Source organism: Peromyscus leucopus, chromosome 8a, assembly GCF_004664715.2.
Source record: "Peromyscus leucopus breed LL Stock chromosome 8a, UCI_PerLeu_2.1, whole genome shotgun sequence".
NCBI classification, from domain to species: domain Eukaryota; kingdom Metazoa; phylum Chordata; class Mammalia; order Rodentia; family Cricetidae; genus Peromyscus; species Peromyscus leucopus.
Window position 1 is genome coordinate 32075572 of NC_051085.1, and position 24023 is coordinate 32099594.

At 41.6% G+C, this 24023-nt stretch overlaps 1 protein-coding gene across 4 annotated transcripts in view; it reads right to left on the reverse strand.

The window, feature by feature from the left end:
• Stxbp5 (syntaxin binding protein 5) overlaps nucleotides 1-24023 on the reverse strand; it is a 136034-nt gene that overhangs the window by 99977 nt on the left and 12034 nt on the right. For all 4 annotated transcript variants that reach the window (XM_028861099.2, XM_028861092.2, XM_028861104.2 and 1 more), the window contains exons 3-4: nucleotides 7112-7193; nucleotides 5677-5777 (exon numbers count right to left, since the gene is read on the reverse strand). In XM_028861099.2, the coding sequence (XP_028716932.1) occupies nucleotides 5677-5777; nucleotides 7112-7193 (183 nt within the window). The remainder of the gene's footprint in view (nucleotides 1-5676; nucleotides 5778-7111; nucleotides 7194-24023) is intronic.

The following is a 24023-nucleotide window of genomic DNA, read 5'->3' on the forward strand; positions in this document are numbered from 1 at the left end:
GCTGCAGTGTGGTCACCACCTCCCACTGCTGCAGTGTGCTCATCACCTCCCACTGCTGCAGTGTGCTCATCACCTCCCACTGCTGCAGTGTGCTCATCACCTCCCACTGCTGCAGTGTGGTCACCACCTCCCACTGCTGCAGTGTGCTCATCACCTCCCACTGCTGCAGTGTGCTCATCACCTCCCACTGCTGCAGTGTGCTCATCATCACCTCCCACTGCTGCAGTGTGCTCATCACCTCCCACTGCTGCAGTGTGCTCATCACCTCCCACTGCTGCAGTGTGGTCACCACCTCCCACTGCTGCAGTGTGCTCATCACCTCCCACTGCTGCAGTGTGCTCATCACCTCCCACTGCTGCAGTGTGCTCATCACCTCCCACTGCTGCAGTGTGCTCACCACCTCCCACTGCTGCAGTGTGCTCACCACCTCCCACTGCTGCAGTGTGCTCACCACCTCCCACTGCTACAGTGTGCTCATCACCACCCACTGCTGCAGTGTGCTCTCCCACTGCTGCAGTGTGCTCATCACCTCCCACTGCTGCAGTGTGCTTATCACCACCCACTGCTGCAGTGTGCTCATCACCTCCCACTGCTGCAGTGTGGTTACCACCTCTCACTGCTGCAGTGTGCTCATCACCTCCCACTGCTGCAGTGTGCTCATCACCTCCCACTGCTACAGTGTGCTCATCACCACCCACTGCTGCAGTGTGCTCATCACCACCTACTGCTGCAGTGTGCTTATCACCACCCACTGCTGCAGTGTGCTCATCACCTCCCACTGCTGCAGTGTGCTCATCATCACCTCTCACTGCTGCAGTGTGCTCATCACCTCCCACTGCTGCAGTGTGCTCATCACCTCCCACTGCTGCAGTGTGCTCACCACCTCCCACTGCTGCAGTGTGCTCACCACCTCCCACTGCTACAGTGTGCTCATCACCACCCACTGCTGCAGTGTGCTCTCCCACTGCTGCAGTGTGCTCACCACCTCCCACTGCTGCAGTGTGCTTATCACCACCCACTGCTGTAGTGTGCTCATCACCTCCCACTGCTGCAGTGTGGTCACCACCTCTCACTGCTGCAGTGTGCTCATCACCACCCACTGCTGCAGTGTGCTCTCCCACTGCTGCAGTGTGCTCACCACCTCCCACTGCTGCAGTGTGCTTATCACCACCCACTGCTGCAGTGTGCTCATCACCTCCCACTGCTGCAGTGTGGTCACCACCTCTCACTGCTGCAGTGTGCTCATCACCTCCCACGGCTGCAGTGTGGTCACCATCATCCACTGACTCACTGCTGCAGTGTGGTCATCACCTCCCACTGCTGCAGTGTGCTCATCACCTCCCACTGCTGCAGTGTGGTCCCACCTACCACTGCTGCAGTGTGCTCACCACCTCCCACTGCTGCAGTGTGCTTATCACCACCCACTGCTGCAGTGTGCTCATCACCTCCCACTGCTGCAGTGTGGTCACCACCTCCCACTGCTGCAGTGTGCTCACCACCTCCCACTGCTGCAGTGTGGTCACCATCACCCACTGACTCACTGCTGCAGTGTGCTCACCATCACCCATGGCTGCAGTGTGGTCACCATCACCTACTGGCTCACTGCTGCAGTGTGGTCATCATCACCCACTGTTGCTGATTTCTCTTTTGCTGGATCTATCACTCAAGTTAGGGACAGCCACATGATATGCTCTGGCTCTTGAAATAAGAGTGCAAGAGATGAGTATCACTTCAGTGTAGGATCTTTCTTAAGGGCCAATGGTTTTAGCATGTTCTCTTCCCTTTACCTTCAGGAACTGACAATATTTAAAAGACTGACTGTTCCTCAGAGATTCTGGGGTAAACAGGGCAATAAAGAATAGTATTTCCAAGAAGCCCACAAAATGGTGTACAGAGTAGCTAAATAAGCATAATGCAGACCATACCCTGCTTGATATAGAACATAAATACCAACTATAAAGCACTTACAATTAGCAAAGAACAGATCCCTACAAAGATGGATGGATGGGCACAGCATTGCAGATTTGCCCCCTTCCCCTCTCCCCAGCCAGGGGAAGCTCCTTTGATAGAAATCTTCAGAGCACCATGGAGTTTTTTTAATCCACAGCCTTCAGGTGGAACAGGCACTGTTGCCCTGGGGAGCCCCACAGCTGAGGCAAACCCTTCTTCCACCTCCCCCTGCCAAGAGCCACATGCTGAGGAAAACTAGGCACCTGGTCCAGCACCTCTCACCTGGCAGCCACATGAAGACAGAGGGCCATTGCTAGCTAGGTCCTATCACCCCAACTGTTCACAGCCATCACAGGGAATCTCTTCCAAAGGATGTATTCAAGAAACAGTCCTGCCTCAATTTCTTGTTTACCGCTGCCCTCATAAACACTTCGGGGGATCTGAACTTTGAACAGGCTTAACTAGCCTCTGTGAGTTATGTGCAAAACCATCTTACAGGTCTAGAATTGGGAATTCCATCAGTTCACTTCATGTGCCAATTTTACAACCATGGCATACAACTGTGCAAGCTGCCAAGCTGGCGCCTTACATAATGGTGCCCAATCAAGGGTGGGGGAGGGGGTAGACAACCAACACCAGGCTTCATTTACTGAAAACGCCACTGCTGTGCATTTCTCACGAAGGGATCTTTACCTGCCAACGCATCTTAGGCTGGCGTACCATTTCCCCACCAGTGTCTACCACAATTCCTTGGAGGCTCTGTATTCATTAACTTTCATTGCTGTGACCAAAGCACCTGATTAAAACAAATTAAGGGAGGAAAGAGGACTGACTGGGGCTCCCAGTTTCCCAGGTTCCGATCACAGTAGACTGGCCCCACGAGAGTAGCCTGGGTAGACATGATGGCTGGAGGAGCATGTGACAGAGGAAATTCTTCACTTCGTGGGGAACAGGACGCAGAGCAAGCAACAGGAAGGGGTGAAGGGTAATATATTGAAGACTCCACACCTAGTGACCTACTTCTTTCCACTAGGTCCTACCTCCTAATTTCCATAGCATCAGAAAACCGGGCCTGCAGCTGTGGGGCATCGTCCTCGGACTGGACTGGACAAGCACCACAAGGACTCCATATCAAAACTGTAACACTATCCTTGGAAATACCGCTATGCAGACAACCTCCATATTTGATTATCGTCAGTTCCTAACACTGGATCCCTTGATATTTAGTTATTTCATTAAGAGTATTTAACAGGTATCCCATCCTGAATATGCTTGTGAGCCTGGACAATGTCCTGCCACACTCCCCTGTCCAGCTGAAAACATGGGCACGTCACTGACAACTGAGGCACCAGACACATCCTTCTGCTAGAACTCTTGCTCCTGGAAAGCTCTTTCTAATGAATAGTTGTAGTAGGAATCTTAAAAGTTCTTATTCATAAAATCAAACCTGAGGCCAGTTATTGGGGTGAACGCTGGAAGATCAGAGAGCCAGAACAAGCCACAGCTAACCTCCCCTGGCCAACTTCTCAGCTGGTCTTGTTTCCTCAGACTGGAAGCTTCTGTGTCCTCATCCCAATGTCTCTCAGCTGAACTGCTGCTAGAAGCCTGAAAGCTTAACCAGCCAAATGCTTAACCAGCCAAATGCTTAACCAGCCAAATGCTTAACCAGCCAAATGCTTAACCAGCCAAATGCTTAACCAGCCAAATGCTTCTAGTTTCTGGTCCTCATGCCTTATATACCTTTCTGCTTTCTACCACCACTCCCTGGGATTAAAGGCTCACTTTCTGGGATTAAAGGCGTGAGTCACCAAGCCTGTCTATATCCTTGAACACATGGATTTCTGCCTCTGGAATGCTAGGATTAAAGGCGTGTGCTACCACTGCCTATCCTCTGTGTTTAATATCGTGGCTGTTCTGTCTCTGACCCTAGATAAGTTTATTAGCATGCACAATATTTGGGGGAACACAATACCACAAATAGTAGTTTACAAGAACTTCTACATCACTACACTGACCAAATGCTGTCATTTTGACTTGCTACAATTCGGGGTTTCTTAATTTTGATGCTTCTCCTATTTTGGACCACACAGTTCTCTGTTGTGGGTATCATCTATGCACTGTAGCAGGGAGAGTAGAATCCCTGGCATTTACCCACTAGAAGCCAGCAGGACTCCTCCTCCTCCCTGGACATTGAAAGTTGTCTCTCGACATTGCCAAATACCCTCTTGGGGGCAAAATTCTGAGTGTGGCAGCCATCCTGCTACATCTCCAGCTCCACCGCAGCACCACGCTGATGGGAGTGGAGGTACGAGGACCACATGTCATTCGACATCCATGCCATGACACTGAGACGGACAGAGCTGCCCCTGAGATCCCATTGGCAAACACATGAAAGAACTGTGCAGACGTCAAGAGGTCAGACTGATTCCTAAGAGACAGAAAACAGCCTAATCTTGACTTTTTGCTTCTTTGCTTTCTCCGAGGACTTTGCTACTAACTTCTCGTTTACTTCTGCCCTTCCAGAAGCAAGCATGGCTGAACTGACATAAGTTATGTGTTTTAGCTTCCCAATCAGGATGTAAACAACAACAAATAGTTCCTGACCTCTGGATAGGTTTGCTCTGTCTTCCCACCCACTCACATTCAATGCAGTTATGCCCTCAGATTGGTGGCACTATGACATACTGTATTTTCAGAGGCCATTTTGACTTGCCTTGCCCTAGTATGGAAGGCTATTGGGGGCAGAAGCCCACAGTCAAAGACTGATCTGTATATACAGATTATATATGTCATATATATATATCAGGTAAATACAACCCTCATCAAAACAGTAACATAGGCTAATCCTTGGAGAAAAGAAGTGATTTTATCTTTAATGCCAACTACTTCTATTACTATTACTACCACACACACACAAACACACACACACACACACATACCTAGAAACAGTCTCATAAACTGTGATTATATACTAACTCACATTTCATGCCAAAAGTAAGTTCCATATGAATCAAAGATGAGGCATAATAATGAAAACTTAATAGTTATATAAAAATATTTGGAGGACAGTGTTTAATAAAATTGGGATGAAGACATCTTCAGTCAATGCCTAAAGTTCACAAATCTTTTTTTTTAAAGTTCACAAATCTTATGACAGATTTTTTAGACCAACTATTCTATGTCTAGAAATTTATCTTTTAGATATATTTACATATGTATATCTATATGTATTTTTCTAACAGCACAACACAAAGAAGCAACAGGAACAATAGTCTGAAAATGCTACAAACACTGAGAATGCCATATGGAGACGATGAAGATCACTGAACACATTAGGACCCTCTCATACACTATGAGAGTGAAAATGACCAGGAGAGATGTGAAGGTGCCGATGTAAGATAACTATTAGGTATGCAGTTAAAGGAAACAGGTTACAGAAGACTGTATACAGCGTCCTTTCTTCATTGTAAAGAAAACAGGAGCTACAAGGGGATTGTTTTCACCTTTATGACTATATTGTAGTTATTTCTATAAAAAAAGATAATTTATACAATTCTCTTTGGAAAGGAAGAGCTCTGCTGTCATTGTGTATCCTGTGACATTGAAATTACTTCTTATAGTCTACAGTAAGTGCACCACACACAACCCCAAAAGAATATAGCCCAGAAAAGTACATCACAACGGAATAGCAAATGTTCTATTTGTATGAAAAAAGAGAATCCTTACCTTTCTCTGCAAAATTTAAGTGAATGTAGTATGGCAGGCCTTTTCTGACGTAAATTCCACAAGTGTAAGGTGTCATCAGCCAAGGCACTCACAAGGGCTCCCTTGAAAATAAAGTGTATCTTTTATGCAACAATGTATTTTATATGTAACAATTTTACAATAGTGTTTCCAAAGAGGTGCCAAAACAGCTTCAATTTGAAAACATTTAGCCAATAGATTAGAGTTTTAAAGAATATTTGCCTCACTCAAATTCTCAACAGCAGATGTAGAAGAGTATGATATATATATATAATATAAATATAAATTTATATATATAAATTAATGTTTTAACTTCTTCAGTAATTTAGCACCTTATAATCCAAAAGTATACTAGGATCTGATGGGAGGGCAAAAATCTCCAAAATTATTAGGCCTCAGACTCTAAATCATTTGGTCATTATTATAGATACTTTTTTAATAAAAACAAATTATAAAATAACAACAAGCACTAATGGGAGTCCTTTATTCAGATTATAATAATAGAATAATGATACTCTGAACAATTGAAAACTCTGACTAATTGGTTACATTAAAACATCCTGTTAGTTTATACAATCACTCATAGGTAAGAAAGTGAGTGGCCCTAGAGCCATACAGGTGACTGACTCAGTCTTGCCAAAGTCCAACAAGTCAGAATTTTCAGAGCAAGAACCTCTGCAAGTCCATTTCCATGAAAAGCTCAGAGAGAGAGAGTGATCTGTAAAAAGGATGAACAATCTGTAGACTAAGGGGTCGATTTAGTGACATGTCTAAACTTACTAAGATGCCTTTGCCCAGTGAGCCATCCCACCGGCCCATCTGTCATGCACATTTTGTGACTTATTCCATAGACCCTAAGTATCTGGGGCAAAAAGAATGTCTACAGACTATCCTCAGCTTTAAAGGAAGTAAGTCTTTCTCAGCAGTCCCTCTGAGAGCAGTTTCCTATGTTGTAAAATGGCATCTTCTCTAGTTCCCTTCATACTTCCTTCTCAGAAACAAAGCCAATAAGCAATACAATACGCTCTCGAATGGAAGCTTTTCCCTGCACATATTCTGAAGCACTCTATTAAAATACATTCTCTTACCTATAATGAGCTCTGTATTTAACACCATCTCAATATAGACGACTTTCTGATGTTATGTAACTTTCAAAAATCCTTGAAATAATAGCTAAAATATACCATCAGGTATCAAAAATATCTACCCACATTATTGTACTTGCAACATTATTCCAAGAAAACATACTGGGTGACTATCTGTGGTAGCACCTTAAAATGAATTATGACTGCCTCTGACTCACAAGAAATTACATTTAGGTTCAGATATTTAAATATAAGTATATGCGAGCAATCAGAAAAACTAGATGTGCTCTAATTTCGGCTCTAAGTAGGAGGAATAAACACAAGTCACTAACCTCATTAATCAGGAACTGGAGTTGAATTACCGCCGCTCCGCTGTCATGTTGGCAATAGCACTCCACTCCTGGACGACCAAAGCTGCCATCGGTCCCATTAAGGAGTTTTAGCAGATGTACTTGTAAAAGAAACTTTTATCTAAATAATAAATATTCTGATGACCTGATATTCAATCCACACCACTTAATGAGGCTGAGGTAATTAGGGCTTTAGTTTTCTTTTTTCTTATAACCACAAATCTTATAGATTATAGTTTTAAAATAAATAGGAAAACCGTTCCTTTTAGAAAAAAAGCATTAAAAATCAGTAATAAACAAAACAAGATAATAAGGTTTATTAGTATACTTTGACCCAAACTCTTTCATTCCTCTTAAAGTAACAAGAGAAAAATGGTAGTTGATCTTCAGAGTGCTGATTTTTCCCTTAGCAGGCAAATATCACTTAAAAATATCCTTTTTACTATCATTTTTCAATCCAACAGTGGCATTTTAAAACTAAAAATATAACCAAGAACTAACTATATAACCACACTGCTCGATGCAGCATGAGAAAAACAATCAATGTTCTAATGCTTTTCAGTTAGGATGGATGGGAGACATTGCACATGTAAAAGCACATTTTAACTAATATTCTCTCTGTACTGGGTATTATTGTAAATGTTATATAAACTAATTCATTTAGCTGTCATAATCCAGGAAGAACATATTATTATTCCTCATTTAAACTAAACAGACAAGGAAAGTGAGGCACAGAAGGTAATTAACATGAGATCTGTGTATACCAGAAACTAGCAGAATACAACCCAAATATCCTTCATGGCTCCATGGTCTCCACTTGTCTCCTCCTCACTTCCTCCTTTCCTTTTTCCCAGTGCTTGGGATGAACCTGGCTTTTGTACGTGTTAAGTACATGTTCTACTAGGTTACATCCCTCGTCCTATTTTCTTAGATACACCGAATAAAGATCGAAACCTAACAAAAAACATACATTTGCAGAATTTTCTGTGAGGCACTGCTGTGTGCATTATACTTTCATTAACCTGAAATGAGAATGCAATCGTTTTAACACACTGCCACCCTATTTTTGGTAGCTAATAAATAATACAAAGTAAAAAGACAGGTTTAAAACACTTGGTGACTTTAATAAACTCCAGCCCAAGTTCTGCTTAATGCAAAAGCAAATGCACCATAAGTTAAATTCTATTTTGTAGACTTTTCCTTTCTTGCTATGCATCAACCTCAGGGCCTCATTCATGAAAAGCAAATGTTCTACCACTGAGCTATAAATCCCTCCACCCACTGCTCTTTCAATATTAATCAAAGACATGTTCTTTGAGCTGAGGTCTGCTGTCTGGAGCTCAGAGTTGTGTTTCAGGAGTAAAACACAGCTGTAACTATCCAACTATAAGATGTGAGATCAGCCTTGTCCCTGCAGAACTTGAAAAGAGCCTAGCAATGAGACACGAATGTAGCACTGAGGATCTTACTAGCTGAGTGTGGTGGTGCCTGCCTGCCATTCCAGCACTTAGAAGGCAGAGGCAGGAAGATTCCACAGTGGAGGTCAACTGGAGATTTGATTTTCAAAAACCAAAGGCTAAGGATATAGCTCGTGTTACAAGCTTGCCTAGTTTGTATAATACTCTGGGCTTCAATCTCCAACAACATATACACCAAAGATTCTTATTATTGTTTTTTAATCACCCACAGTTATGTTAACCACAATGGACAAGAGGGGCAATTGTAAAGACTAGTTTTGTGAAATCCTCTTAAAGTAGACATTTTTTATTTTTATTTTTAAACAGATCTGTTCTGCAATTCAGATTTTAACAAGATATATAATAGTATGGAGAACTGCTTTATAAGAGTATAAAATTTAATAGACAAAAGATTTAACAATAAACAAAACTGACTACTAAAAGCAAAGAATATAAAAGCAGCTCTCCTCACTGGGGCAGGCTTAAAGAGGCAGTCTCCTGGCCTTGAAAAATCCTCTTTACTTTGAGTGTCAATCAGTAGTTTATCACAGAAAACACCTTGAAGTCCAGAAGTCAACGGCATCAAAATCAAGAAAGCTTCTGTTCTTGTGCTGCAGACAGTGCTATACAAAACTGTCCTGTACCACCCAATACAGTCACCTACGGGTCATAAACACAACATCCCGACATGACAGAACAACTCTCACCATCTATCAAAAGTAAGCACTATGCCTTAGCACATCTGTGTACTTGGTCTAAGAAGCCATCCTGCCCAGAGTTCCTGATTTCATTCCTCTCCCTTTGGCTAGTACTGATGCAGACGTAGCCAGCCTCAAAGGGTCCTACCAGCATGGCCCTGTGGACAGAGGATGGGTAGGGAGGTATCACAGTAAGTCATGACTGCGTTTTAACAGAAAGCTTAAATAAACTTTAAAGAATGGATATGGTGTGTGTGTGTGTGTGTGTGTGTGTGTGTGTGTGTGTGTGTGTGTGTGTGATCATGAAATACAGCATGGGAAAAGCATACAATTCACATCAAGCAGTTCTGACCCTGGTAGTATGTAGGAGTTTCTGCCCTACTGCAAATATAGTAAGCCCAGTCTGCCGGAGGAAATGTGTGGGTGGGTAGAGTGGTTAGCTAGCTCGTTTACTTTCGGTGCCACAGGAACATCTAAGGTACAAAGAGAATTCAGATTTCTGCTTCCAAGTCAGCTCATATGCCAGCTCTATCATGTTGACTATGACTTTCAAATAATTATTCATTCTATTTCTCTACTTCCTAATCCACAAATGCACATAAGACCTATGCAGTCTAGAGTGCAGAAATGCAGTGAGGACTAAAACACACATGGACTCATCAAATAATACCCTTTATGCTGCTTACCTCAATGAATTTGTTACACCAGCTAAGACTGTTACTTTAAAGGACAAAAAGAATCACACCAAATACCCATATCTTTTCATACCAGTGACTGTGCATGCATGCTCCTTAATGCTGACGTTTTTGAAAGAACATTCTTACTACAAAATAATCCAACTTTCTAACTATCATCTACTTGATAAAAACATTGCCATCTCTCATGGGTACATTCACAACTAGACAGGGCATAAAATATCTGAAATTCAAATTAAAACCAAAAGGATTGTACACTGAATGATTTTGTTAATATATATGTTAAATGGAGAAATGTTCATTTATTATCATGTACTCTGATATATTTTTTATGGAACAAAGCTGACTAATGCTAAATGTTTTCATTATTGTTACTCTACCTTGTCATTCTGAATTCCAGTGCGCTCTGTTAAAAAGGATACAGATTTCCTAACTCGGACACCCTTCCGCATTCAGCTTTTCTGCTGTTTGCCTATCAATAACTAGGATGCCTACCTAACTATTCCCCTTGGCTTCTGAAGCAAATCAATTGCTTTACTTGAGGACCAGTACCTGCCTGACACTTCCTGTAAAGTTTGTCCAGCTTTCCTCATCCAAAAGAGAGTTGCAGAAAGCAAAGCTGAAATATGCAAGATTCTCTCAAAGATGCCCTGCGTATGCAGCAGGATAAAAAGCGAAGAATTCCACAAATATAATGAAAGTAGAAATGAATGAGGAATAATAAGGGAGTAGTATATAAAATGGATAAACAGAAAGAAAAAACGAGAGCTAATAAAATCTTAACTTTTTGGTATTGCTGAGTATGGAATGTAAGGTCTTGAATACATGCTATAAAGATCACTCTGTCTACTGCTGATCTACATCCACAGCCCAGGAGGATTCATGAATGGAATAAAAGATCAGGAGGGCTGGAGAGATGGGTCCAGGATAAAACACTGTAGGATAAGTGTGAGGACCAGAGATTGGCTCTCCCAACCCATGCAGAGGCTGGAGACATGCGGTGGGTGGCTGTCTATAATTCTGGCACTCAGAATGCAGAGACAGGGTCCCTGGGGCAAGGTGGCTAACTAGACAAAGTCAATCAGGGAGCTCTGGGTTCTTTGAAAGGCCTTACCTTAATAAGTAAAGTGGAGAGTGATGGGGGAAGACAGCCAACATTAAGTGTCTAATGGTACACACTCAGTATTAGACCAAAATACACACACACATGCACACACACACACACACACACACACACACACACACACACGCATGCATGAGCACCAACCACAAAAATCATAGCTAGCAAAGTATTTTACTTCTTGTACTAGATATCCATTTCAAATTAAGGCTGGAGTTCACTGCCTAAATGACTTCATTGTTGCTATGACTGGGTGGGTGGTTAGGGAGGGACAAAAGGGGAATTTAGAGACAATTAAGTTCATTATCGACCCAACTGAGCTATGTGGAACATTTACTACATGAAAAGCATTGTGCATGATCACCTCACAATAACACCTGAAAGCAACTATTTTTACAAATTAAGAAAATTCAAGTACAAGTTTAAGTGGCTTTCCCAGAGAACACAGCAAGCGGGCAGAGAAGCAGAGACGTGATCCAAGACATTTAATCTTAGAACTGACAGTGTAAGTCATCAAGCATTATTACACAGAGAAGTATATTAAGGGCAATTTGCATTCGTAAATGTCAATTCCTACCTTACTGTAAGTCATCTTAAAACTGAAGAATGAATACAGAAGAATATAGTTGGCATTCCATCTCTAAATATTTCATGTCAGAGTGGTCTAATACAATCAAAGCTGGGTCATGTAACTTTCAGGAACAAATAAATACGATAGATCAATTAGACAGTCCTAAAGCTTGGACAGTGAATATCTTCCCAAACCCTGTGTTAAAGTGCTATTCAGCAATGTGAAGATGCTGAGTGGCGGAGCTGAGGGCTAAGTTCTCAGGCTACCGGTAGAGGTCTGGAAAGAAACTGGGGGACCCTAATCTCTTAGTCCCCTTCTTCCTGGCTCACCAGGTCACAATGTGGCTTAGTCCCCACTCCCTGCCACTGCAACCAGTGTCCTCACAGAAGCCCCAGAAAGGAGGCCAACTGATCTTCAACTAGAAACTGTGAACTAAAAAGACCTTTTCTAAGTAATTATGTCATCATTGTCATTAATATAGAGCAGATAAACACCGATAGAAAACAACATGCCAATCAAAAGGATGGAATCTTAGGTTCGTTTTTATGTTACCTCATGGGGTTACATTAAATATTAGTTCACTAAAGAAGCAACGTGGAGCGGGGCGGTGGTGGCGCACGCCTTTAATCCCAGCACTCAGGAGGCAGAGCCAGGCGGATCTCTGTGAGTTCGAGGCCAGCCTGGGCTAGCAAGTGAGTTGTTCCAGGAAAGGCGCAAAGCTACACAGAGAAACCCTGTCTCAAAAAAACAAAAAAACAAAAAAACAAAAAAAAAAAGAAGAAGCAACGTGGAACAGCAACTTAGACAGAAACTTGGAATTCTATATCCTAATCCTACTTATAATTTTGAGACAAATTCCTGACAGACATCTAAAATAACAAGCAAACACTTTTTTTCTAGAACTGTGTGAAAAAGCAGGACTGGCAAAGTTAAATAGGAATGACTGGAGTCTGGCACTGCAGAGCAGTACTACTGTACACAAAGTGTGCATTTGAGTACAGGATGCCGGAAGTTCTGGGTCCAACCTTCAGCACAGGGCAAGAGGGAAAAATGACACTCTATCTTCAAAAGACTGGATTACAAAGTTAACTGCGTGGGCAGATTAAAGGAATGAAAGCACATGATTGGTTCAACGGGCATAGGGTGGGCGAAAGCGTCCAGAGTGCTTTCACAACGAAGCACTCAACACTGGCAGAAGAGAGGAACTGCATTATGACAAAGGGCATCTAGGAAAATCTCACGGCGAGAAGCATAGGTAACGGTGAAGGACTGATGCCTCCAGCATGGTCTAGAATGTTCTACCCAGGGGAAAAGGGGTAATACTATTAATAATAATAATAACAATAATGTAAAATAATCTAAATAGGAAGGGAACAAGAAAATTATCTCTATTCAAGGATGATGCAATCCTAAACATGTTAAAAATTCTTAACCATTCACCAAAAAAAAAAAACCCATCCTAGAACAAATAAACAAGTATAGTAGGATTGTGTTGTTACACAAATACAACCATTTATACATATAATACATAATACATACATATATACATACATAATACATATATATACATATATATAATCAATTATCATTCTTGACACTGGCAACGAACAATGCAATCTGAGAGTAAAGTTAAAATAAATCCAGGGATTGGAGGTGCATCACATTAGCAGAACTGTCAACAGTTTGATGACACCAAACTGGATGGAGAAAAGCCCACGAGACTTCAACCGTACCCAAAGAACTATAGGCAACACAGGAAGCTGAGGCTGGGAGGAGTGGCCTTCCTCAGGGAGAAAGCACAACAGTAATCGTCCAGTGCCACATGTTCAGCCCTGACAACACACGTACGACTAAGATTATACAGACTGGACAGGCTCTTTTCAGGAATACATGTATACATATACATACATGTGTGCAATGATTAATGGAAAAATGGCCCATGAGTTTCAAGAAGAGCAGGGAGGAGTACATGGGAGGGTTTGGAGGGAGGGAAGGGAAGGAAAAAAATGTGTAATTAAATTATAAGTTAAAGCAAAACAAACAACAACAGCAGCAACAAAAAACACACTTATCACCAGGACTGGAGATATGGCTCAGTGGTTAAAAGCAATAGCTGCTCTAGAAGAGGACCCAAGTTCACTTCCCAGCACAAGGATCCAATGCCCTTTCCTGGACTTTGTGTCCACCACCCTCCCCCGCACACACACTCAAAAAGAAATCTTAAAAATTATTTTTAATTATGACAGAATTCAATTTTGAAGAGATCTGAAGAAAATTTTGAATTTAGAGTTTCTAATTTTAAGGATGTCTGGCTCAACAGAATTAAGTATGTTCACAAAAACCTGTCCCCTAAGACATGCATAATAGGAAAACAAGTCACAATACACACAGTTTGCTCATTCTCAACTTTTATAAACAGGAAGTCTACAATAAGTACATATGCAGAACTGGAGTTGAAAACAAGGAACAGGAAGTCACCACAGGAAGAGTGGTGAGTAAGTGCTCTTGTTTGAAAATGCAGGGATCCACACACAAGGAAGCGATACATGCTTGGGAGAGCAAGAAATACAGAATTAGCTGTGCCATAACTGTTGACATTCACAAAGATACCCAGCAGAAACTAAGAACAATGGATGCCTGAGAGAAGAAAGAGAGGAGCAGCAAAGACTTCAGCAAGGCAGGCCATGTGCAGTTCCTCCCAGGAGTTGAGAATCCAGGGAGGGTGGAGAGCTAGCTAGTGAAGACAGCAACATGACCAGAAGAACTTACATGGCTTCCTCTGAGAAGCCCAGGGCATGGCCATGTGTACACTTTCTATCAGAGCCCACCCACACTACTTAACATCTTTACACATGAATGCATCTACTGACGTAGTGTCTTTTGAGCCTGTTCTCAAAGTGCAGAAGAGTCGCAGGACAGAAGCAGAAGTAGCATTCTGGTTTCTCCTGATTAGGCTGCTGCAGACGACTGAGTTGCCCTATTAGCAGCAAGAGGGAATCGAGAGTCTTTCCCTGGGTCCTCACCACAGGACAGCCTTTCACACACATGCATGCTGCCTCACATCAATGAACAATGAACGCCTCATCCAGTCTCTCTTCCTTGTCCAGAACCACCGTGTCTTTCCAGTTCTAGCTTCCTTCCTCCACTATTTACAACTGTGAGATTATGGGCCAATTAAATTAATGAAGAGTTAACAGTACTGAAGAAGATACATATATCTCTGTGTTTTCCCATATTGCAGCTCACAGAGAGTAAACATGTGGCAAAGCACAGAAGGATACCCCATAATCCACTCACTTATTTTTTCTTACTTGAGAACTTTAATTATAGTCCTCATCCTCAGAGGTCCAGCAATAGAAATATAAAATTAATACAGCAATTATGTCCACAGACGCTGTAAAAGAGAAAGAGTGAAGTGGATGATACTGCTTGGAAAGAACAAAACATTATCATTTGTACAAATCCCAGCGCATCCAAGACTGCAGAGTCTTGAACTGTAAGTGTGCCCACACTTGTTTTTCTGGTTCCCCTTACTGATTCTACAGCGACACTGGATTCTGTAGCTACTACCTGATTTCCGTCTTTTGTAATTGTCTTAGTTAGGATCTCTCTTCCTTTGATGAAACACTATGACCAAAAAGCCAGTTGGGGAGGAAAGGCTTTGGCTTATATTTCCACATCACTGTTCATCATTGAAGGAAGTCAGGACAGGAACACACACGGGGCAGGAACCTGGAGGCGGGAGCTGATGCAAAGGCCATGGCAGGCTTGCTCCCCATGGCTTGCTCAATCTGCTTTCTTAGAGACTCCAGGACCACCAGGCCAGGGATGGCCCCACCCACCCACCATACACTGAGTGCTCCCCACCAATCACTAATTAAGAAAATGCCCTACATGGTTGCCTACAGCCCGATCTTATGGAGGTGTTTTCACTGAGGCTCCCTCTCTCGGATGACTTCAGCTGTGTCAAGCTGACAGAACTCTGTGCAGCACAGGAACTATCTGCAACTTCTGTTCGCAACTCTTCCGGCCTGTGGGCTAGGGAATCACTAGGCCGGTCTCTGGTAACAGGGAGATGACAAGCTCTTCTCTTTACTCCCAGAGCTGAAAAAAGAATATGCACACAGTAGATACTCGATAAATATTTATGACCAAATGAGCTTTTCAAAACAAGAGCATGTTTACACGCAGGCCTACCTTTTTTGGTCAATATTAGCTCACTTCTTGGATGAACAAAAAATATAGAGTGGTATAAAGATATTCTACTCTTATATTTATGATTAGACTGGGCTAGGATACAACACAGCTATTAAATTTTCATGAATCAACATTTCCATTCACTTTACCCTCTGTCTTAGTTTCCTTTCCTGTTCCTGTGATAAAATAACCTGAGAATTTAAGGGAGGAAGGATGTGGCTCACATTTCCAAGTGCTAGTCTATGGCTACAGCCGAGTCCAGGTGCCAGAACTTGAAGCAGCTGGTCACATTATATCTGCAGTTAAGAGCAGCGCAATGAATGAGCGTACACACACACACCCAGGCTGCTTTCCCCACTCTCAGGCAATCCAGGATGCCCTGCCTAGGGAATGATGCCACCAACAGGAGGCAGGTCTCCATCAACATAATCAAGATATTCCCCACAGGCCAACCTACACAAGCCCTCATTGACTCCCTTTCCAGATCATTTTATATTGTGTTAAGCTGCTAACTAAAACTAATTATCACAGCTTCCAATCAGTTGTTAGGCTACTTTTGCTTATTATAGTTTCTGGGATTTAGATTGTACTGTCAGCAAGCTGGAGTGAAAAAGTAGTGAAGAGCAGTCAGGGTGCACACAGCTCTTGGGCAAGTTTTCACCTTGACAGTCTTCCTGTTTTTAGGAAGATGCCTGACATGTGTGACCGGTAACCACCATTTCAGGCAGAATGTTTTCAGAACAAGACTGGTATGCAGGTAGTGAATTATTAATGATTTAAGGATTATAACTTCACTGAGCACTTGTTCATCAATTACTAGCAATTAAGAAAGAGGCAAGGGAAACGGCATTAGCCCGAGCTCTACGGCAGTGAACACCAACGCTGACAGGAGACCAAAAGGTCAGAGTGCCCATGAAAAAGCAAAATCTACATGGTTCTGAGACTCTGGAATCTCTGAAAATACAAATCTCAACAGCCAAGTTTGAAAATGAATATGATAATGATTTTATTTTCCCCGAGTTCTTATTTATCCAACAAAATTTCCTGCAGCATTATATAATTAGTCACATAATAGTCCCTCAAAGTTATTTTTTGAGCATATATTCAGTTTCCAAAACAAGGAGGGATTTTCATGGCAACCCGCTTCCTCCTGCTACTGTAGTACAGGGCAATATCATCACACGGTTTTTATTTGTAAGAAACATTGCACACATCCTGGTATGGTGGCTCATGCCTGGAATCCAGGCACTTGGGAGGCTGAGGCAGGAGAATCAGGAGTTCAGGGTGAGTCTAGCTCCACAGAAGTTCAGGGCCAGTTAACCCTGTCTTAGAAAACTCCCAGTGAGCACAGCTGTGACTGTGCTGGTGGCTGTGTTCCCTCAACTTCGGTGCCTTCACATACCGGCTGCACCGTTAGTGTGCCAACTCCACATTCTGGAGCTTTTCTGAGGCTGCTGCTCTACAGTCTGTAGGACTGTGCCAATAAACACCAGCGAGAGCTAGTTTCGATGGCAGAAGTCTTATAGATTTAACATGTGACTACTTTTCCACTAACTAAGTTAAAAAAAAAAACACTGCAATGTGGTCCCAGAATACTGACTAAAGTCTCTAGGAAGAGGATGAACTTTAGAGAAGGTTCAGTATTTTATTTTGTGTGAACATAGAGAATTCATCTGAGCTTTGTTGTTGCTGTTTTTTTTTTTTTTTTTTTTTTTTAACTGCAATCGCATAGTGCTATGAAAGATAAATGAAAACTAACAGGTAAAAAGAGACACTACATCACACATTTAGTTTACTAAGGAAAATAAAATCTGTTCAAAATGTGACGTTTCAAGGCAGCTGTGGTGAAGAATGTCTGTAGTACCAGCATCATTAGGCTGAGCCAGGACAACTCTTCTCCGTGTGAGACCTGCCTGGTCTATACAGTGACCGGGCCAGCAAGAGCTACACAGTAAGACCCTGAACAAACAAATACACAAACAAACGAACGAACGAACAAATAAGTAAATGACAAAACCACTTTAAATAGCAACACTGACATTTCTACAAGTAGCAGGTTGCGGGGTATGGGAGACGCGGGGATGAGGGGTGAGGGGTAGCGGGAGGCAGGACACGTGACAACACAGATGGGCACGGAGACAGACTCTCTGCAATGACAACGGCCCATCTGCGCGAGAGTCCTGCCGTTTGGGGAACGACACTGGCGTCCGGATGACCGTGATCACCTGCACATTTAAGGGCTATGCTCTTTCAACCTCATCACTCAGGCTGTAGAGCCTTTTCTACTGCTGGCTTCATGTCCACAGGGAAACCACGAGGAGGAGGAGGAGGAGGAAAGAGCACAGGTCAGACCCGGAAGGCCAGTTGCTCCCCCGTACAGCTTGCTCTGCAGAAAGCGGCTCCATGGCAGCCTGTCGCTTCACTCACACGGGCTTGAGTACTTCAGGATGACGCCCTCCCTCTCTAAGCAGACAGTAATGAATATGGCTCTTAACTACCATCTGCCTCACTAAGAGTACTGCTGTCCATATGGCCAAACATTTAATCCAGTATTTCTCAATTCTGGTTTGGAATCACAGCAGCCATGGAGATTAAAAAAACAAAACAAAAAAAAAAAACAACCAACCCCGCAGATGTCACGTCATGCCAGACTCAGGGAATCAGAATCTCAAGGGAAGCAGGCAAGCATGTGCTTGGACCTGGTGTTGTTTTCTGTTTGTAAATGATTATAATGTATAACACTGTCCTTAAATGATTTATACAACTATGAGACATATCAACTTCTAAATAGCACCTTCCAACCATCATGAACTCCCTAAAATACCTCTTCATAGTTATTTCAAACTATTTAGTAATTTCCTACTTCTATGTGACTCTTCTAATTGCCTAACAGAACTATGCTCCAAACAATGGTGGACGGAGTCTTTATCAAATGACGTCGCTATCAAGGAACAACTATCATAGTTTTAAATTATATTCTATAGTTTCACTTACTTAGGAAACACCAGTTTTAAGACCTCTTTTTGAAGGTTACTTTTTTTCTCCCACCTATTAAACATTAATATAAAAATCACCCTTTCTGATCTGGTATATACCAATCTTTGGGAGCAAAAAGCTGAAAAAAAAACTGGACAACAAACAATTCTTAGGTCTGTTAGAAAAGTGAGTTTACAATGTGAAGTACTGTACCAACTTGGACAGACAGGTGACTAGAGAGAATCTGGTTGCTGGGAAGCCATGGAGTGAAGAAATGGGCACTGTCATGGATGTGTCACGTGTCAAAACCAGTCACGGAGGAGAGGAGAGGAGAGGGCCACCACACTTCCATGAATTTTACAGTCAAAGCTGAAGAAGTCATCCCAGTATCTATGGCAAGGAAAAATCCTCTTCTGCTCTCCACACACAGAGGAGGCAGCGAAACCATTCTCAATATGCCAGAGCAGGCAGTTCCCGAACTGCCTTTCAAAGGAAGAGTTCTGCAGGAGCCTAACATGGTGAGGCTCTACCTGAGTCAGCAAACACGCAAGAGGGAAAATACCAACTCAGTGGGCTGAAGCCTTGCAAGCAAAGGAGGGAAACAGTCAGCCGCAGCATACTCAAGCCCTCACCCATGGGGCTGGTGAGGAAGGGAAGAGCAGAGACACCAGGAGCACAGGCTCACTGAAAAACAAAGACTTAACCAAAGAACGGCAGACATCTCCCTTTCCCGACACCTGGACCATCCCGTTAATAAGATGCCTTCACAGAAAGTCTCTTTACTCGGTGTATCACGTCCAGATAACAAGAAAAATAATCATAACATATTCTGAAAGGTAAAAATCAGTCTCAAAGAGACAAAGCAAGCAAGAAAACTCAGAACCATGAGGGGAATCCGGATTAAACCAGCCATTTAAGATAACCATAACCAAAGTGAGAGGGAAATAATGTATAAAAGCTGTGTTCAAGGCCAGAGGACAGAAGTCCTATGACAGAATCAAAAATGGCCCTGAGCTATATGAACTTATATTGCAAACTCAAGAAAGAGTAAAGAAGTGTAATGGTTAAGTAAGAGAGAAAAGAACATAAAGGTCATCTGGAAAAAAGAGTGAGCAAAATACAATGACAGAAATGTCACACGATCTTAGCGGTGGACCAGATACCAGTAAGGAAACGAACCCTGAATATAAGTGGCATCACACAAACCTTCTAAGATTGTAAAGCAAAGAGACAAAAAGAAAAACAAGCAAACATAAATCCCTGCCCCACCCCCAAAAAAGCAAAACCAAAAGTCACAGACAAAATATCAACACTGTGGGGGTACTTACAAAATAAAACCTTTGTGTAAATGGAATACTAATACTAAAAAGAAAAACAGAATGTTTGAAGCAAAATCAGAGAATTTCCCCTAATTAATCTAAGACACTAAATCACAGATCCAAGAGGCTCATAAAATATTTAGCAGAATAAAACACACAATGAAAGAAAATTCTTTATCTTGAGTAGGGCGTGGAAGCATTAAGCCCATAATCTCACAACTCTGGATTACACAGTAAAGACTTGTATAAAAATAAAACTAATAAAACCTAAACAAAGCCCCCTTATTGGTACATTCAAATTACAGAAAATTGAAGGCGAACAATAATTTTGTTTACAATGAGGATAAAAACTGTATCTCACTTCTCAGAGACCATGCAAACAAAGAAAGAATACTGAAGTATTTAAAGTATATGGGAGATGAGACGAGTCCCCAAAACCATGAAACCAGAGCTCTATATGAGGAAGAGTTAAAGATTCAATCAAAGAACAACTGCCGTAGTTTACTGCTAGTCATCTGTCTTGACAGAAAAGTTTTAAAGGTTATTTTAGAGAGAAATAGAAAATTAAATAGGTCATAAATTCAGATCTGCAAATAGGAAAAACATTAGGGGAAGAAACAAAGAGAAATAAAAATTTATTTTTAAATAGATTCAATAGGTGATAATTTGTTCAAAATAATAGCAATACTATATCCAATTATGCATGTTTATTTATATGTAAAATGACTGTCAGCAACAATAGAAGAGATATAAGAATAAGATTTTTATCTTAAGATGCTCATAGGACCTATGAATCTACATGGTGTTCTCTGAAAATGAACTCGGATTATATTTCACTATTTAGGGCATTAGTTCTCAACCTATGGTTCACTACCCTTTTGGGAGTCAAATGACCCTTTCACAGATATCAGATATCCTACATATTATATATTTACATTATAATTCATAACAGTAGCAAAATTACAGTTATGAAGCAGCAATAAAAATAATTTCATGGTTGGGAAACACCACATGAGAAACTGTATTAAAGGGTCACAGCATTAATAAACTAAAGAATCAATGATCTAGAGTAACTGCTACAAAATGTTTAAAAAGAAAAAAAAAAGGAAAGGAAAAAAGAAAGACCTGTTAAACAGTGGAGGAAAGAAAGGAGCCATATATTGTAAAACGCATAACTAAACTCATAGGAAGTATAAAAAGTAGAAGATGGAAAGCAGGATCAAAAGTAAGGGCCATGAATATAAAAGGCTGAGCGAGCTCCCAGCTGGTTTGCAACAGTAAGTTATCTCAATCAGCTCCTCAGTTACAGACCCAACTACTCATTTACTCCCCTTATTCCGCAGGACTGCACTTGACGGCTCCTTTGCAGAGAGAGCTGCCTGTTCTCGGTATTCTGCTAGGCTGACTTTTATCTGATTGTTCTTGTTTAATCACAATTGTCTTAAATCTGTATGACCAAGTAGCAATGCTACTTTTAAGTCGTCAAATGGCAAGGATACAGAAAAAGAAAAAGGAGGCTACTATACAGTCCTTTCTCCCTGGAAGCTAACAATGACTTTGGGGAAATCCATCACAAGCAAAAATAAACAAGACTCATGAAGATAGCATGTGTTACAATAGATCAAAGGAAGGAAAGGCAGTGGGCATAAATAAATGAAAAAAGAGAAAACATTAACAAATATGGTAGATACTAATTCAGTTCTGAACATCAGTGATCTAACTGCACCAATTAAAAAGAGCAGACTCATATGAGGATAGGAAGGGAAGATGGAGGACAAGATTCAGCTCTTTGTTGTCTACAATCTGCTTTATTTTTTGTTTATTTTGTCAAGAGAGAAATCAGCTTTACATACAAAGACACATATAAATCAAAAGTAAATGAATGAAGAAAGGTATAACATTCTATAAATCATCAAACAAAGTGGGACTGGCCATATTAATTTCAGACATAGCCGAACTCGGAGGGATCAAAATGGACTTTAAATAAGGTAACGAAGCCAATTCTTCATGAATAGTAATAATACTATGGACAGTTACACAGTAAACTACGTAAGGTAAAAACTGTAAGAACGGTGAAGACCAGAGGTGGATCAGCTACATGTAACAACTCAAGACCTGCAGCACACTTTCATCAGAAACAGGCTGTGCAAGAGCTGGAGACAGCTCAGAGAGTGGAGTACTCTTGGTGTCCCAGTTCTCAAGTAAGAGAAACCCAGCACAACAGAGGTAGAGACAGGCAGATCCCAGGAGCCTGATAGCCAGAGAGTCTTGCCAAATGGATGAACTCAAGATTCATGGCGAAACCCGGGCTTTAAAAATCAGGCCAACAGCAACACAGGACACCTAGCGTAGACTTCTGACCTACACCCCACAGCCCCTACACACAATTAAACAGATCAAATGATAATAATCAATATGTATAGGCTACTTCACCCAATAACAACAGATTACTCATTCTTCTCCAACTCACACAGGACAGGAACTGCAAAGGCAGACTGTGTTCTGGGGATTTAAACACACTCTGATCACCCCTTTATCACTGCACCAGAATTCCTTGCTAATAATAAGAAAACACATCAGGAGGAATACGCTCACAGATGACATCATCACCTGTATAAACATTTGGACAGAAGAAGCTGCTGTTAATACATGATCAGCGCAACACTGTGGAGCACTTGCCCTGAACACTAACAAGTGGAATTTCAAATTAAAGACAAAGTTTCATTCATACACACACACACCCCAAAAATGAATTAGATACTGAAAATTTATACAATCTATATGAGGAAGATTACAAAATTCTCCTCAAAGAATTTAAGTAAAAGTAAGTCAGTGAAGAAATATTTCATATTAGTGGATATAAACTATAAGTAATATTAATAGGTCAACTTTTGTGATCTAAAGATTCAATGTAATCCCCCTTTGAGCTATTTTATGAATATTAACAAAATCATCGTAAGGTTTATGTGGAGAGTAAAATATATAAAATTATACCAAAAGAGTTTTGCCATTATCAGACTTCAAGAGTTACTATAAAGCAATTACGGTGATATTTTATTTGTACTGAAATGTGATTTTATTTGTATTTTAATAAATAAAGTTGCCTGGCAGTCAGAACTAATAGCAAGCCATAGCAGGAGCCGGGCGGTGGTGGCGCACGCCTTTAATCCCAGCACTTGGGAGGCAGAGCTATTCGGATCTCTGTGTGTTCAAGGATACAGCCAGCATGGAGACACACACCTTTAATCTCAATACCAACCATAGAAGACCTGGAGGTCTGTATAGATAGGCAGTGACGAGGAGGTCATGTGGTTGGGTTTACAACCAATGAGAAGGCAGAACAGAAAGTCAATAAAAAAGACAGACACACAGGAAGTAGGCCTCTTTCTGAGGGGAAGGACAGCAGCAGCAGTGAAGGGTAAGAAAGGGTTTTTAGCTCTTAGCTATTGCTCTGACCTCTTGGGCTTTCAACTCTGCATTTGGCTCTGTGTTTCTATTTTAATAAGACGGTTACATCTACAAGCAATAGTAATCACAAGGGTGTAGTACTGGTATAGAATACACAGATCAATGGATCAGAAAGAGGGTATAAAAACAGATCTATACAAACAGAAACAAACTTTACATCCTGAACAAAACTTTACTAAAAATATCCTGCAGACGTCCAGAAGCCCTCTGACTGGACAAACGCCATGGTATACTCAGACAATGGATTATTTATTAGATGCTCCAATGTTCCGAGCATCCATACTCAGCTATCTACAGGTTCTGTTTGTATGTTTTTCTAAGAATATTAAAGTGGGCCTTGTGTGGTGGAGCATACTTTTAATCCCAGGACGTGGGAGGCAGAGGCAAGTGGGT